Source organism: Mesocricetus auratus, unplaced genomic scaffold, assembly GCF_017639785.1.
Source record: "Mesocricetus auratus isolate SY011 unplaced genomic scaffold, BCM_Maur_2.0 Super-Scaffold_100014, whole genome shotgun sequence".
NCBI classification, from domain to species: domain Eukaryota; kingdom Metazoa; phylum Chordata; class Mammalia; order Rodentia; family Cricetidae; genus Mesocricetus; species Mesocricetus auratus.
In genome coordinates, this window is record NW_024429197.1 from 29,966,072 (window position 1) to 29,982,790 (window position 16,719).

The following is a 16,719-nucleotide window of genomic DNA, read 5'->3' on the forward strand; positions in this document are numbered from 1 at the left end:
TTATTGTCTCCTTAAATGTTGGATTAAAAAAAAAAACACCCAAAAGGACATTTCTTCCACAGAACAGGTTGCCCATGGTCTGTATCGATAGTAATAGATATTCATTCAAATAGCCTGGTACAGTAGAAGGATAAGCTTTGCAACCAGATGAACTTGAGTTCAGAGGCTGGCCTGCCTCTTACTGACTGACCCTGAACAAGTATCTGTGTCTGCAATGACCTCGGCAATGACCGATGCAAGACTGAATGGGTGCATTGTAGACACGCTGCAAATTCGTGGGAAAATGCTTTCTAATCTATAAAAAAAAAAAGCTACAAGAACGCAAGAGCTAGTGATGCTGTGAGCAGGTGGACGAAAGAACCTGAAGTAAGACCAGCAAACTTGTAAACCAGGAGCAGTCATTTAAAAATTAGGCCACCAACAGCCAGCCAGTAAAGCGACTTTCATGCAGTACTTTTCCAAATGCTCGACAGATGTTCTGATTTTGCTTCTAGGCGCTCAATGCATTCACAAGAGGAAAACACTGGGTAGAACTGTTAGCACTGCTCAGTAAATACTAAGAAATGTATGTATCTATCTAAACAAAGAAATCCCCAGGAGTATAAAGTTCAACTGAAAGTGAGAACCAAGTTTATGCAGAAGCCTATTTGCCAACAATTAATTTCATAAACACCATGATAACCATAGTAGTACTACTCTTTTTTTTTTTTAAATGTAGTTACATTGGGCACTTTATACACATTACGTCATCCAGTCCCTAAAACCACATCACTGAATAGAAATTATCATTCCCTTTCTTTCCCTTTCTACCAATAAGCAAATAGAGCAAGGGGGTGGTGGTAGTGGAAATATAAATCCAAAGTTTATCTAAAAGGAGTGAGTCATTTTCCTTTCCACAGTGGGCTAACCTCGTGAGCATTTCCCCTGCTAAGCACTCTCTTGCTTCTGTGCAGAATCCCTCTCTTGGCAGTTACAGCTCATCCTTCTGATCAAAACGGGCTTCCTTTTTACCCAGAAATGCCCTGTCAGCACCGTCTTCCTGCTGGGGCTTTCCATCTGGTTCCTCCTCGTCCTCCTCTTCATTGTCCTCGTCCTCCTCATCCAGTCCCCAGATGTCCTCTTGCCTGGCCCGCTGCTTTTCCCTCTTCTTTTTGGCCTCTTCTGCCTCCTTCTTTTTCTCCATTTCCTCATACAGCTCTCTCCACTGCTGCTCTACATCCTGTTTAAAGTGTGGAATTTCAAAGTTTCACAGATGATACAAACAGATACATTTTAGAAACATCTGTATTCTTCCCATTGACTTCAAGATTCCTGGAGTGGTGTTCATTTACATATGAATTTCAGTACCAATGAGGTGGAGAGAAATCTGTGCCTGGGTGTAGAATGTACAGTTCACTTGTAAATAGATTCAAAGGTAGGCACAGTGTTGTATACCTGTAATCCTAGCGCCTGGGAGGTGGAAACAGGATCAGAAGTTCAACGTGATCCTCTGATAGACAAAGAATTTAAGGTTGCCCTGGACTACCTAAGACCCTGTCTCAAGATGAAAAAAGTAAAATGAAATGAAAACTAAAGTAAAATAATTAAAAATATAAAGTGGACTGGCAAAATGACCTGGTAAGGAAAGGTACTTGACCAAGACTGTTGACCTGAGTTTGAGCCCTGGGACTCAGAGTAAGAGTTGTACTCTGACCTCCACATGTATACTGTGGCATGTGCGTGTGATTACACAGTAAATAAATGTAATAAAAGTTGAAAATAAATTATTTTAAAAATAAAAAACAATAAAATAAAATGAATCCAGATTCATCATCTATTTATTTGATGCCTGTGTCATTGCCCAGCACAGGCTAAATATTTGTGTGTTATTTGTATTCCTCACAGTGATGTGTAACATTTGCTCGTCCCGCTTTCTACGGGAGGGAATCTGATGTTTGAATCTTTCTTATTTACTGATTTCCTTATTTTGTCCTTAAGACAGTGTGTATGTGTGTGTGTGTGTGTGTGTGTATTCCAGACTTTGAATGCTTTCTTTTTTCTAAGAATCTTTTTGAGACAGGTTATCTCTATGTTGCCCTAGCTATCCTAGAACTCACTATGTTCTAGGCTGGGCTCAAACTCACAGAGATCCACCTGCCTCTGCCTCCAGAGTGCTGGATCTCAGGTGTGCACCACCATGTCCAATTCTCAATTCTCAATTCTCAAACTCTTTCTTAATCTTCCACCTCTGCCTCCCTCCCTGTAGTTTGCCATCACACCCAGCTCAAGTGCACTTTCTATATTCTGATCTCTCCAAACTGAATACAAGCCCCATGAAGATAACATTTCTTTTTTTTTTTTTTTTTTGGTTTTTTGAGACAGGGTTTCTCTGTGGCTTTGGAGGCTGTCCTGGAACTCACTTGGTAGTCCAGGCTGGTCTCGAACTCACAGAGATCTGCCTGCCTCTGCCTCCCGAGTGCTGGGATTAAAGGCGTGCGCCACCAACGCCCGGCGAAGATAACATTTCTTAATTTTATTTCATTGCTATATCCTCAACAACTGCCATGGTGGACAGGCTCTTATTAAGTATTTGTCAAGTAAATGGATGGTTTAATGGATATCATGTATTGAACATGAGCTAGATATTTGGAACTTAGAAGATAATTGCTATCATTTTTCCTAATTGAGAGATGAGGAAAGTTAAATAAATTGGCTAAGTTCATATAACTAGTCAGGGATGGAGCCTGGATTTGAACCTAAGTAATCCACCTAGAAAATTAATGCTCTTAACTAATATATAATAATGACACAACATCGGTCTTAGAGGGTGGTTCAGTAATGGAGTTACTCTAGCATGAACAAAGCTCTCTAGTATCTAGATCTCTAGTATCACAAAATAAAGATGACAACACTAAAGTAAAGCAAGGCAAAACCAGTATGTTTAAGGCTGAGCACAGGGTCAGCAAGATAGCCCAGTGGGTAAAGACAAACGCTACCACGCCTAACAGCTTCAGTTAGATCTGTTGGGAGTCAGGTCTGGTGCCAAAGACCAGTAATTTCACCTACTTAGGAGGCTGAAACAAAGAGCACATGTTCAATGCCAGCCTTGGCTACAGGGTCAGCCTGGGTAACTTCATGAGAGCCTGTTTACACTACAAAGTATACAGAGTGTGTAGCTGCCTAGCACACCTGTCCCTGGAAACACGAACGACTTCTGTGTGGGCTCTGGGAATCCGAACTCTGATCCTCATGCTTACACAGCAAATGCTTTATCAACAGAGCCATTTCTTCAGCTTGGGGCACTTGGGGACAGGGTTGTGTTTTTGCTTTTACCTTCTGTGTGTGCTTTGCCAGTACCTAAGCTTCCTGCAGAATTATTAAGCTCTGGCTATGAACCTATTTGGATTGACCTTCCTGGAGTGCCAGGACATCTCAATGCAGAATGTCTTCCTCATGAAGTCACTGTCCTGAACATCACTCCACACATGAAATAGCTTTGGGAAGGGAGGAGTGGTAAACAGCCCTACCACTTCCTCTGGTTTCCAAATCATCTGAGGTGGGCTGAGTGGCTCCCTCTAGTGGCACACTAAGAAGGCATTGTGATACCCCAAAAGACCATGGGTTCTGGGTTCAGGCTCAACTCAACAAGTCAAAGGCTATGTGTGACCTTGTGCAGTTTAGCCTCTGAATCTCAGTTTCCATACCTAAGAAACAGAATAATATTTACATTTCAAGGTTACCTTAAGGGTCATATAAGATACATCTTGCAAAGTGCTCAGAGTGACAAGTCCTGTGAATGTGAGTTCTCTGTCTCTCAAGGCCATGTGACCAGAATTGGGATAATGGCTGTGGGTCCTGATTTTGCAAATGGCAGAATCAGACATCTAGAATTCAGGGTGGAGGAACACCTCACCTTTCTTAATCCCCAGGTCTTATTTCCAACCTCTTCAGCAAACTCTTCATCATTTGTTAGAAGAAAATTGTCAAAGATGCTGCCAGATTTCACCTGTTGAAATGAAAACAGAAAGATTATTACAAGTAAGTAGGTCCCTAGGGTGGCTATAGATCTGGTTCAGTGGTTAAGAGTGATTCTTGTATAAATATGAGGACCTGAGTTTGGATCCCTATCACTGGTAGAAAATGTGTATGGCTGTGAGGGTGCCTTGTAACCCCAATGCTGTCTGGGGGAGAGACGGAAGGATCACTGGGGCTTACTGGCTAGCTCCAGGTTCAGTGAGAGACATTGTCTGAGAGAATAAGATAGAGAGTGACAGAGCAGGACACCCAATATTCTCCTCTAGCCATTGGTATATGCACCTACAAACACACATGCATGTAACCCCCCTCCACAAAAGGCTTTTGCCATATTTATTTATTGTATATGTGTGTACCTGTGTCAGTTTATGTTCACCACATGAGTGAAGGAGCCCTCAGAGGCTGAAAGATTGTATCAGATCCCCTGTAATTAAAGCTACAGACTCTTGTGAACTACTGTGTGGGTGCTGTTAACAAAACCAGGGTCCTCCACAGGCAAAGGGTTTCATGCACCTTCAAACCCTTTATGTAACAGCACATGAAAGCCTGTCATTAAATCAAAACAAAATTTTAGTATTTGTGACTGAAAGATTAAATGCATGCTTTATAGTAGTTTCAGTATTTATTTTGTGACAAAGGAAAAAAATAGATAGGAGCATAAGACATGGAGTTGAACACACCAGCTCAGCTACATTCTAGTTTTATGACATTAGGCAAGTTACTCAATCCCTTTGAGTTATTCTCACTTAAGTAAATCAAGGAAGTCAGACATAATGGCCCATGCCTGTAATCCCAGGATTTGGGAGAGTAAAGCAGAAGGATTAGGAGTTCAGGATCATCTTCAACTATTTAGTGAGTGTGAGATCAACCAGGGCTACCTGAGTCACTGTCGATGATGATGATGGGTGTGGTATATATTCCTTTGATCCAAACATTCAGAAGGCAGAGGCAAGTGGCAGGCAGATCCCTATGAGGTCGAGGCTAGCCTGGTGAGTTCCAGGCCAGCTAATATGTGACATAGTAAAACTATCATCATCATTACCATCATCATCATCATCATCATAGTAACATGAATAATGGAAAATAATAACTCTCTGATACCAGTGTCATGAAAATTAGGACTAATGCCTAGCACAGTGCCTAGTAAATGTCATTCAGTAGACAAGAATGATTGTTATAACTTTTCAGTATCTAGATGTATTTCAAAGGACCAAAAGGTGACCAATCTGTGATTTTGTATGTGTACTAAATCATTGCTAAGATAGGCATGGTGGTGCACACCTTGAATCCCAGAACTTGGGAGACAGAGGCAGGTGTTGGGGAATATTATTTTAAGGTGTGCTGCTTTTGTTTATGCTGCATTTGGTTAACTCTGTGAAGCTGTGATTCTTGGCCTGTCTAAAACACCTGATGGTCTAATAAAGAACTGAACAGTCAATAGTGAGGCGGAACCAAGGCTAGGTGGAGCTGGCAGGCAGAGAGTATAAACAGAAGGAAAAACAAGGGAGAAGAGGATGTCAGAGGCCAGTCACTCCCCACCCACCCCGCCAGCCACCCCCACCCTGCCAGCCAAGGAGTAAGAGTGAAAGTGAGATTTACAGAAGAAAGAAAAGGAAAAAGCCCAGAGACAAAAGGTAAGGGATAATTTAAGAAACAAGTCAAGCAGTCAGGCGGTGGTGGAGGCAGAGGCAGAGGCAGGCAGATCTCTGTGAGTTCGAGGCCAGGCTGGACCAACAGCCTCGAAAACAATACAGAGAAACCCTGTCTCGTAAAAAGCAAAAAAAAAAAAAGAAAAAGAAAAAAAGAAAAGAAAAAAAAGAAACAAGCCAAGCTAAGGCCAGGCACTCATAACTAAGAATAAGCCTCTCTGTGTGATTTATTTGGGAGCTGGTTGGTGGGCCCCCCCAAAAAACCAAAAGAGTAAAACATTGCATAACAGGCAGGTGGATCTCTATGAGTTTGAGACTGGCCTGGTCTACACAGTGAGTTCCAGGACATCCAGAGTTACATAGTGAGACCCTGTCTCAAAAATCAAAAATAAAATAAATTATTGTTAATTTCACTCTAACTCTTGTGTGAGGAGAAAAAAAAGTTTTCCACTATGAAGCTTCTGGGCCTCTCCTCTGTATTTTATAAAGCTCTGTCCTGCGGTTTGGTGACCACAAGTCTATATATTTTTTGCACTTTTGTTCTTAATAAGAAAGGCATTTTATTTGACTTACATCATTACACTGGCACTGCTTCCTACAGAAAAATAAATGACAAATAGACATAGGAGAGCAGGAAATTTTTAGTTTGCTCTAAGACATTTACTTTTAAATTGGCTTATAAAATTCCTTTTGCAACTGTGAGATGTTTTCTGACCTTTAGGGTTTTTTTTTTTTCCCTTTTGAGTGTCTGCAATTTCGATTAGAAAACTGCTTGGCCATCTTTTCTACTGAAAAGAGTGTTCCTATCCTCTCTGTTTTCTTCAGTGACCTCTAGCTCCCTCCCCACTTAACATCAAAGTCCCAGCCCTGCTTCCTAACAGCTTGGTCTTCGGTTGACTTTGATCTGTTCATCTCCCATCTGTGCTTACAGGTTTTTATCTGCAATATGCAAATAGAAGAAAACACACTTCTTCCCCTGTGGGGTTCACATAATTAAGAGGAAAGAACATGTGAGAAAGAGTTGCATTCAATTGTAAATACAGCCTTAAAGCTGTTTCAACAAGTTACTTCATTGGAAGTTACTGGTTTTCCTGGGCTGTTCCTCTTGATCATACAGTGGAAAAGGTAGGGGCTGGAGAGATGGCAGTGGGTGAAGTGCTTACATACATGGACCTGAGTTTGGGTCCCCAGCACCCAGTCATCATGGCCCAGGCTGTAATCCCAACCCAGGGAGGGGACAGAGGTAGGTAGACACACTGGATAGCCAGTTTGGCTAAAACAGCAAGATCCAGCTCAGCAAGAAACCCAGTCTCAAAAAGTAAGATGCGCTAGGCGGAGGTGGCACACACCTTTAATCCCAGCACTCGGGAGGCAGAGGCAGGTGGATCATTGTGAGTTTGAGGCCAGCCTGGTCTACAAAGTGAGTTCCAGGACAGCCAGGACTGTTACACAGAGAAGCCCTTGTCTTGAAAAACAAAAAACAAAACAAAGTAAGATGGACAAATGACTGAGGAAGAGCCTCAGGTATCAGTGTCTGGCCTAAGCATGGGCTAGTGTGCCAGACACACAGGGTGTGTGCGTTAGTTTGTGTTACTGTCCCTTCAAAGGTCAGATGGAGCCTTGATGAAGGGGATGCCTGCTCTCTGCCGCCTCCTCCCAGCTTCAGTCCTAATACCAGAATGCAGTCACTTCCAAGTAGGGGGGAAGTAATGGACTGAATTTGGAGGCACCGGAAGAGGAAAGAAGAAGTGTCAGGGACTAGGCTGTTCAGCTGGGACAGAGGCAGGGTAAAGAAGGCGGTTGGGATGTCAGAGCATCTTAGGGCTGGAAACTCTTGGTAGAGGAAGCAGGTCTCTGTAATTAGTCGCTTGTCTTTTCCTGTAAGATGCAAGAATTCTGTGGCTAATTGGATATTCCTGGTTAGCTGAGTGAAGAGAAGTATGACCTGGGAGTCAGACCTAGCTAGAAAGTATAATAAAAAATAATGTCTGTGAGGATGATGTCAGCATCGTGCGGAATTATCACATGCACGCACACACACCTCAGGTTTTAGAAACAAAGTCTCGGGGGCTTCATTCCAGATCAGAATCTATGATCCTCTGTTGACCTACATTCATCAGAATTGAGGCTTGGAGAGCACCCCTCTGACATGTTTAGATTCTTCAAATAGGAAGGTTTGTCTGTTTAGAGAGGTTGACAGGGCCCAGAAAAATTTGTTCCACAGTTTTAATTTTTTTTAGATACAGAATAAGATGTGTACCCTAATGTTTTTAGTGAAAAACAAAAAATACTTTAAAGGCCAGTGAGATGACCCTGAAGGTAAAAACACTTGTGAACAATCTTCTTGACCCCAGTTCAATCCCTGGAACCCACATGATGAAACTGACTCCCACAACTTGTCCTCTGACAACACACACACACACACACACACACACACACACACACACACACACACACACGTGCATGCACGGTAATTTTTAAGGAAACAGTATTACATTAATATGACTATATAAATTTACATAATATAGAAAGTTCTGGCTTATTTAAAAGGAACAACCCCCCAGAAAAGAGAGACAGCAATGTGAGTGTGTGTGATTTGTATCCATGCTCTTCAGACAAGCCAGGAAGGAAAGAAATAAGCTGTGTCCCTTCCTTCTTCCCAACCTTCTGAACCCTTGCCTGGCATCTGGTAGTGACTTCATTCCATTTCTATGTTGACCTCCTGAAGTGAGGAAACCGAGAAAATGGGAAAAAATGGAGCAGGAAATGAATAAAGAAATTAAGAAAGTAAAACATGGGGTACTTGTTCCAGAAGCTTTGATGAATAAACAAACGTGGAAGCAGGAGGGTGAGAAGGTCAAGGTCATCTGAACCGCATAGCAAGTTGGAGGGAGGCCAGTCTAGACCACATGAGACCTTATCACAAAACAAAGCAACCCAACAAAGATCAACAAAGGAATCACAAAGTGTAAGTAGCACCCTGGAGTAGGTCTGATAAAGAGAGACTGTTGCTCCTGTCCAAGTTTTCTGCTTATCTTATCAGGTGCGTATCTTCAGGAAATTTATTTGACTTTTCTGAGTCTCCTTTTGATGTTGAGAAGTAGGTATATGGTGAAAATGAAAATTAAACAACCATTCAAAGTCATATATACAGTATATAGAAGGAACTAAGTAAACTGGGTGGTGGCAGAGGCAGGTGGATTTCTGTAAATTTGAGGCCAGCCTGGTCTACAGAGTTAGTTCCAGGATAGCCAGATTGGTTACACAGAGAAACCCTGTCTTGAGAAACAAAAGGGGTGTGTTTGGGGGGGGGGGCTAAGTAAATTTTGGCTCGTATAATTTTGAAGATAAATATAATTACTCCCATTTTAAAGATGAGTTGTTTGAGGTTTAGAAAGATTAAGATTTACTCAAGTCTGTAACTTGGGCTGGGGAATTTTCTATTCTGGTATCTTCAAGGACCACTGGTCAGAAGCTATGAGCCCAGAGTACTTTACCTGCCAAAGATCCAGGCCAAGGACACTGATGTTATAATAGTGACAGATGGTGGGGTCAGGCTTGTATTTGGGGTTGTCTATCTCTGGGTGAATCCACTCCCCTTGGTAATTGGGATTGTCAATGATCCGAGGCTTCCATTGTCCCTACACAGAGGACCAAAAGTGAACATGTGAATAGTGATTTTCCATTCTTCTAATATCATGCATCAATCAATTTATAAGCAGTTGTGGACCAGACTCCTAGAACTTTCCCTTTCTTTGAGTAAAGGCATAAGATTCTTCCCAGTTCCCTTTTCCACCTACTGGGAGTGAAAGGACATGGCAGGAGTATTCTGGCCTGGCTCTCTCTCTGAATAGGCATATTCATGAAGTTAAAATGCAGCTTCTTGGAGAACATTGTCTAAGGATCTTGGCACTTGGGGCTGTGTTCTTTCTCCTGTGTGGCACAGGAAACTGCAGTCAGATAAAAATGCCTGCTCCAGTCAGTTTTATTGCTGGACCGTTTGTCAGCTGACTCCTTTCTTTCATTCTTGCTTCTGACATGACATCAGGAGGTCACCTTTAAAAAGAAGTTCCTCTATCCCCTAAATACCTTGGACTCATGAGGATCCACTCTTTGCCCTTCTGGCCTGCCTCTAAGACATTGGGTTCCTGAGTCCTAGACCATTTCCTGTTTGTATCTTGTTCCTTTAACTGGCAGCTTTTCCCAACTCTGGACACGCTCCTTGCCCAAGCCTGCCTAAACTATTAGTGCTGGCTTTACTAGTCCCTCCTCCCTCTCAAATAGGAGGAGGCTGAGAACGGGGCTCTGATGTGGCCACCATTCTATTTGGAGTGAAAGGGGAAGAACACGGGATCTCAGAGTTTCTGCTTTGTTTTTACTTCATTTTATTTTGTTTTGAGACAAGGTCTTGCTGTATGGTCCAGCCTGGCCTTGAACTTGCAATCCTCCTGCCTCAGCCTCCTGAGAGTTATGATTACAAGCTTGCAGGTTAGAAATTTTATTTTCTAGGTTTGGATTGACATCTCTCCTATCTGATTTTTGTCTATAAATTTTCATTGAAAAGAGAGGCTCCCACCTTGTACTTGACGTTTGGTATCAGGGGCCCTTCCCACACCCCATCCATCGCCTCATTCCAGTCATCCGGCTTCTTGGCTTCTGGGTCTGGGATGAACTCAGAGTCCTCCCAGTCCTAAAACAGAGCGTTCCTTCATGAGGACGGTGACATGATCTGGGAGGAAACTTCGAACTCAAGTGCAGACAGGGAATTGGCTTCCTACCCGCCCTGCCCTCGTGCTCTGCTGTGTGATGGCCCAGTGCAGAGGAAATGGCCTTTATGGACCCTGGGGTTCATCATCATTCTGACCTTGAGTGCTTTAAACTCATTTCAGATGGGTATTATCCTTGTCTCTGACCTCATCCTGCCCTTGGTCATGTGGGCTGCTGCTATGTCGTATGTGGTTTGCTCCCACGCAGTCTTTACATTTATTCTGGTTACCCTGAGCATACCTGCCAGACCTGGCTTGAACTCAGACCTTTATTTTCTCATGGCGCCGACCTCCCAGACACTTGACTTAGTCATCTGCCCTGATGTCCTGACTCTATCTATCTTCTTCCCCCTGAGATCAGCTTCCCAGCTAAACTCCCTCTGACCTCAGGTTTCTTATCTTCAGGGTCCTCTATTTGTAGCCGTTCATCCCACTTTCTTGGTTTCCTGGCATAGGGGTCTTTTATTTTCCTGGGAGGCAAGAAGTCCCAGTCATCTTCTAGGCCCCCTGTTGTCACTTTCTCGTTGTCAATTTTAACCTCATAGGTAGCATTGGGGCGAATGATCAGAGTGTACAGGTGAGTGTCTTTGTTGATCTGTAAAGGGAATGGGTGATATTTCAGTTCCAAATAGGACATTGTAGATCTCAGGCACTGTGTTGCCTGAATGACCCCCCACACACACCTCACATATTACACACACTTTGCCACATTCCTTTTTCCCTTCCTCTAGTTAATACACCTAACAGGGATTCTGGGCTCACCCTTCGGGTGCACGGCTCCTGTGGTCCCCAGCTTCTAGCCCTTACTCCATGAAGTTTGATCATTCTCTGATCTTGTTTTCTGTCTGTCCTACTAAACTGTGAACTTCTCAACAGTAGGGGTCATAAATAATTTCTCTATCACGTCTAAGCTTCCAAGTTGAGACTTGCCCCAGAGGAGGCCTCAGCCCCATGTACAAGGCTGATCAGAAAGCCTAGCTTCAACACAAGATCCCTTATGCCCCAGGCCTATGGGCTTTTCTAGACCCTGTTCCTGCCGTTCTCTGGTACACTGGTTGTATCAGCCCTCATGCTGTGCCTCAGTTTCTTGACTTTGCTCATGCAGTCTCCTCTTCCAAGAATTCATCTTTCCCTAAATTGTCACACTCATCTTTCAGCACAAGGGAAGCCTTCTCCAGGAAGCAATCCTCTACCATGTTGAGGAGGAGTCCTCTTCTCTGCTCCCTTATCGCTTTTCTTCACTTGACTCTTATCTTTACTCAATTGGGAAAGTTTTGTTTTTGTTTTGTCTCGGTGATACCTTGATAAATTGCTCAGGTTGGCATTGAACTCACAGCCCTTTCACCTGAGCCTTCAGAGTAGCTAGGATTACAGGCATAAATCACTCACTGTATCAGACTTTACTGTGAGTTTGGTTAATTTGAAAGAACTATCTGGCAGAATCTATCCCATGCACAAGGCCCAAGGCAGAATTAGTATTTGGTTAATAATGCCTCTTAGTACTATTGATTGATCATACCTACTGTCATGTAGCTAATCTAGATGCTTCTAAATTCATGTTATTGAGATAAACTGACACACCCATCTCATCTAAGCACAGCACTCATGACTCCCCACCCCAATATCTATGTGTGTGTGTGTGTGTGTGTGTGTGTGTGTGTGTGTGTATCACATCTCTGAGTCTACTTAATCTGTAAAATGGAGATGATAATGTTTAATAGATAATGTTTTCCCCCCATGGGGCTGGAGAGATGGCTCAGCAGTTTAGAGTACTGGCTCTTCTAGAGGACCAGGGTTCAACTCACAGGACACACATGCAACTCATAACAATCTGTAATTCAGGTCACAGGAGATCTGACATCCTATTCTGGTCTCTGTGGGTACTAGGTATAGACACATACAGGCACAAAATACATATAAAATAATAAAATTTTTAAAATGTGAAAAATAAAATCCTTTGTCTAGTCTGGGGACTCATCCACATACTCACCCTGCACTTGAGGGTCTTGTTGTTCTCATGGTATTTCCCTCGATGAGAAAGGATGACCTGTAGTCTATTGTTGCCAAAGCCACAGATGTCCGGGCCTGGAAATTAAACCCCAAAGTGTGATTTCACATCTATTTCAGGCAGCATGCCCAGTCTGAGGCCAAGACCCAAGACAGATGCAGCTTGTGTATCACTCGGTATTTCCAGAAAGAAACAGATGCCACACTCAAAGTCAGGATTATTTGAGGAGGATTTAATGAAAGGGATTATTTACAAAGGGGAGGGAGACTTTGAGAGAAGGAAAGGTACAGTGCTGCTCAGGGCAGCAACAGCAAAGAGAAGGGCAGGAGGAGAGAGTCTGGGGCAGGCTCGGCAGGAGAGGAGCAGGCTTTCAGTTGAGATACAACTCGAAAATTCCTCTAATCTCCTGCCAGGGCCCCACTGACCAAACCCACTGGAAACCCCTCTTAAGTCAGAAGCTTCTGACATGTCACTTAATTCTGACAAATAAGCATTACCATCTCCACTTTAGATGGGTGTGGTTCAGAAAAGTCAAGCAGCTTGCCCACAGCCAAGAGCTAGTAAGATGCTAGGATTCAAAGCCATTCTTACCTAGTAACAGAGCCCAAGACCTCTTCTGCTTTGTGACAATTCTAGTGAGAACTGCATCAGAGCTGGGGAGCCCAGAGAGTTCTGAGACTCATGTTACTGCTCTGTGCTCATAGCTTACAAAGAACTTCTCAGCCTTTCAGCTAATAGCAAGTGTGAAACACACACACACACACACACACACACACACCACACAACACGTATATATACAACACACGCTCACACAACACAACATACTTGCACTCATACACACAAGGCATTTATACTGCACTGTGCCCACACTGGTCTTCTCCCCATTTCTTTACCATGCACTTGAATTTCATACCTGAGCTTTTATACATGTTGTTGATTCTTCCCGCATTACACTCTCTCCTCCTATTAAAATCAAGTTCTCTCATTAAAGAATAATTAATGCCTCCTCCAAAAGGCCCCCAGATGTATTGAATCACGCTGTCTTTTATGACCTCACAGAGCCTCATCAATGCTTTTTCTCCAAAACTTTTTCAAGACACTATGTAGCCTTGGCTCTCTCACCAGCCAAATGAAAGATGAAGTCCCTGGGACCCAATCAAGCGCCCCATAGTCAACATGGGCATTCAAGGGGTCATGTTTGGTGCTGGGCTCTGAGGTATATCTCCAGGCCTCTAGAGCTCACAACCTAGAGATATTCCATGTAACCTTGGGGAGAAGGTAGGGACAAGGAGTAAAGGGTGGTTTGGCTGGCCTAGGACATGAGATGGGATCAGTGAATGCATGGGCGATGAACTGTTGAAGGACTGTGTGTTCAGGTGATGTGTAGACAAGGCTGGCCGCAAACTCCTAGCAACCTTCCTGCTTCTGCCTCTGTGCACTGGCATTTAGCAGCACACCTGGCTCAATACCCTTTTAAAATTAAATTTCTATTTTTTGTCTGTCTTACATGCATGTTTTGCCTGCATATATGTCTATGCACCCCTTATGTGCCTGGCACCATTGGAGGCCAGACAAGGGAGTTGGATCCTCTGGAACTGGAGATGGTTGTGAGCTGCTGTGTGGGTGCTGGGAATCAAACCTGGGTCCTCTTGACAAACAGTCAGTGCTCTTTACTGCTGAGCCTTCTCTCCAGCCTGGCTCAATATTTTTATAGATTTATAAAGTAAATAAATAAATGTATAAATAGAAACTTTATTCTGCTTTTTAAAAGTTATTCAGTTTCCTGAAGGGAGAAGATGCAGGCTTTATAGACAGACTGACTCAGATCCTGGTTTTCTACTCACCTTGAGCAAATTTCTTATCTCTGTTTCCTCCTCTGCAAAATGGGGAGAGTAATACACCGTACAGATTCCAAATAAAATAGAGAGATGCTGGAGCAGACACACTTGAGTATTACACTCTGCATAAGAGAAAGACTGGTTTGAGGACTCTCTCCTATGATCTCAGCACTTGGGGGGGTTGAAGCAGGAGATCACTGTGGATTTGAAGCCGATTTGGGCTACATGGTGAGTTTGGAACTCACATAAGGGGCTGGATGTGAGATTTAAGAAAAAAAAAAGAGGATGCAGATTTTAAAAGGGACAGTGAAGCTGAAGAGGAAGATTTGAAAAAGAAAGAGTACTATGTGAGGAGGAGGGAGTGGAGGGGAGGGGAAGGAAGGGGAGGAAAAGGGAGGAGAGGGGAGGGGAAGGGAGGAGAGGAGAGGGGAGGGGAGGAGAGGAGAGGGGAGGGGAGGAGGCAAGTGTCCGCTGAAGCTGCCAGGGAAAGGAAGTGTCTAAAGAGAATTAAGGGAATGTTAGTGCCTGCTGTCTAGTATGACTCTCTCTCTGACTTTGTACAAAAACATCCGGTCTAGTCCACATTCCTCATCTGTGCTCCAGGAGCTGGAACACTTGATGTTTGCTGGCTTTTCAATATCAACAATTTTGAAACTGGATTCAAGATTGGTTGGAGCTAAAAGCTGGATTGCCTCAAGTGTGCCTACTTACATATGTAGACTACAAATGTCACACTCTGAACATTCACAGATGCTTACAGAAGGTCCTTTCTGTGACTCTGGCCCCCTACCTCTCTGAGGTGGTGCACAGTGCCTTTCTGTGGATCTGTGCTACTCCCTCTCTGAAAACCGGGCTGTGTCTCCATGTCCTATAGACTTGCCAATACCATGTACTCCGGCACCCCTTTGGTCTATTTATACTAACATTTGGTTTAGAGATGCCTTCTTTTCAGGTCTCTGCAGAGTCCTACTGAACAAAGGATGTGGAGCTATCGATTTACAGTCTGTTCAAGGTCTGTGTAAGTCTTTTCAAGCACACAGTGGTTCTTATCCAAATCCCAAGGGCCTGCGAGCAACTGCTACCAGGGAACTTACCGAACATGATGTAATACTGGGACTCTGAGTGCATATCTTCCTGGTTCAGTGTGGCAGGAAAGAGTTTCACATACCCACCGCCGCAATCGATGCCTTGCTCATGTTTTACTGAAAACTGAACCACCAAGGTCTCATTCACATTGTTGAATGGCTTAAACCTGGTGGAAAGGGCATAGAACTTGGCATCTTCAGTGGTCTGGAGACCTGGTAACAGAGAGAAAGTGCAGAGGCTTCAGGCTGAAGTTTCCCACAAGTGCCTGGAGAGACCCAGAGCTTGACTTAAGCAAGCTCTAGTGTTTCCTCACACATTATGGTGTGCCAGGCACTGTGCAAGGAACATTATAATATTATCTCATCTGAGACTCTGAGCAGCCCTGAAAAATGGGCACTATGCCCATTTAATAAGTTAGGAAGCTGAGTCATGGGGAGGAGACGTGAAGCCACGTGGCGTGGAAGTAACCTAACTGGAATTTTAAGCCACATTGATGCATTCTTTCGCATCATGCTATCACTTATTTTCTAGCGAATTTCAGCGTCATTCGGCAGCTACATAAGGTCCTGCTTTGCTGCGGCCAGCTAGGCAGCAGAATAAGGTTCTGCTGTGTACACGTGCTGCAGAAGAAAGGAGCCCAGAGTTAGCTCAGATAAAATAATAATTGTTGCTGTAGCTCACTGAATATTTTAATCACTAAGTAATTTATCTCTTTTGTAAAAATCGTCCGTGTGTGTGCATGTGTGTTGCATGCACACATGTGCATGCTTCTGAATACATGGAGACCAGAGGAAGATGCCAGTAGTTCTGCTCTATCCTTCTCCACCTTATTCCTTTGAGACAGGGTCTCTCTTGAACCTGGAGCCAGCAGTCTAAGCCCCAGTGATTTTCCTGTTTCTGCCCCAACACTAGTACTAGGGTTACAGGAGTATACAGCTATCCCAGCTTTTTATGTGGGTCCTAGGGATTGACTGATTTATTTAATGTGTTTTGTCTGGATGTATGTCTGTGCCCCACATGCATGTAGTGCCTACAGATGACAGAAGAGGGCAACGGATCTCATGGGACTGGAGTTCACAGATGGTTATGAGGTGCTATATGGGTGCTGGAAACCTGGGTCCTCTGGAAGAACAGCTAGCACAGTTCATATATTAACCACTGTTGAGCCTTGTCTCCAGCCCTGGTTCTAGGGATTTGAACTCAAGTCTTCATTCTTGTCCAGCATGCAGGATTAGACAATGTCCTCTCCCCAGACCTTAGCATTTAACTCCACAGATGGTTTCTTCATTCACATGTGTTTGTATATTTAACCCTCACAATGACAATTGAAGGTTAGCTATACCAATTTCTTTACTTTG

The 16,719-nt window shown here is 43.5% G+C and overlaps 1 protein-coding gene across 2 annotated transcripts; it reads right to left on the reverse strand.

Moving 5' to 3' along the window:
• Window positions 1-384: 384 nt before the first annotated feature.
• Window positions 385-15,730, reverse strand: LOC101836611 (calreticulin). Of its 2 annotated transcripts, none has more exons than XM_040756981.1 (7): window positions 15,370-15,730; window positions 12,420-12,514; window positions 10,815-11,024; window positions 10,240-10,353; window positions 9,161-9,304; window positions 3,893-3,985; window positions 385-1,219 (listed from the first exon to the last, which is right to left on the reverse strand). In XM_040756981.1, the coding sequence occupies exons 1-7, from the start codon at window positions 15,401-15,403 to the stop codon at window positions 971-973; spliced, it is 939 nt and encodes a 312-aa protein (XP_040612915.1). In that variant the 5' UTR covers window positions 15,404-15,730; the 3' UTR covers window positions 385-970. The 2 variants fall into 2 exon arrangements, with proteins under 2 accessions (XP_040612915.1, XP_040612914.1); XM_040756980.1 differs by lacking the exon at window positions 15,370-15,730 and adding an exon at window positions 13,351-13,863.
• Window positions 15,731-16,719: the final 989 nt, after the last annotated feature.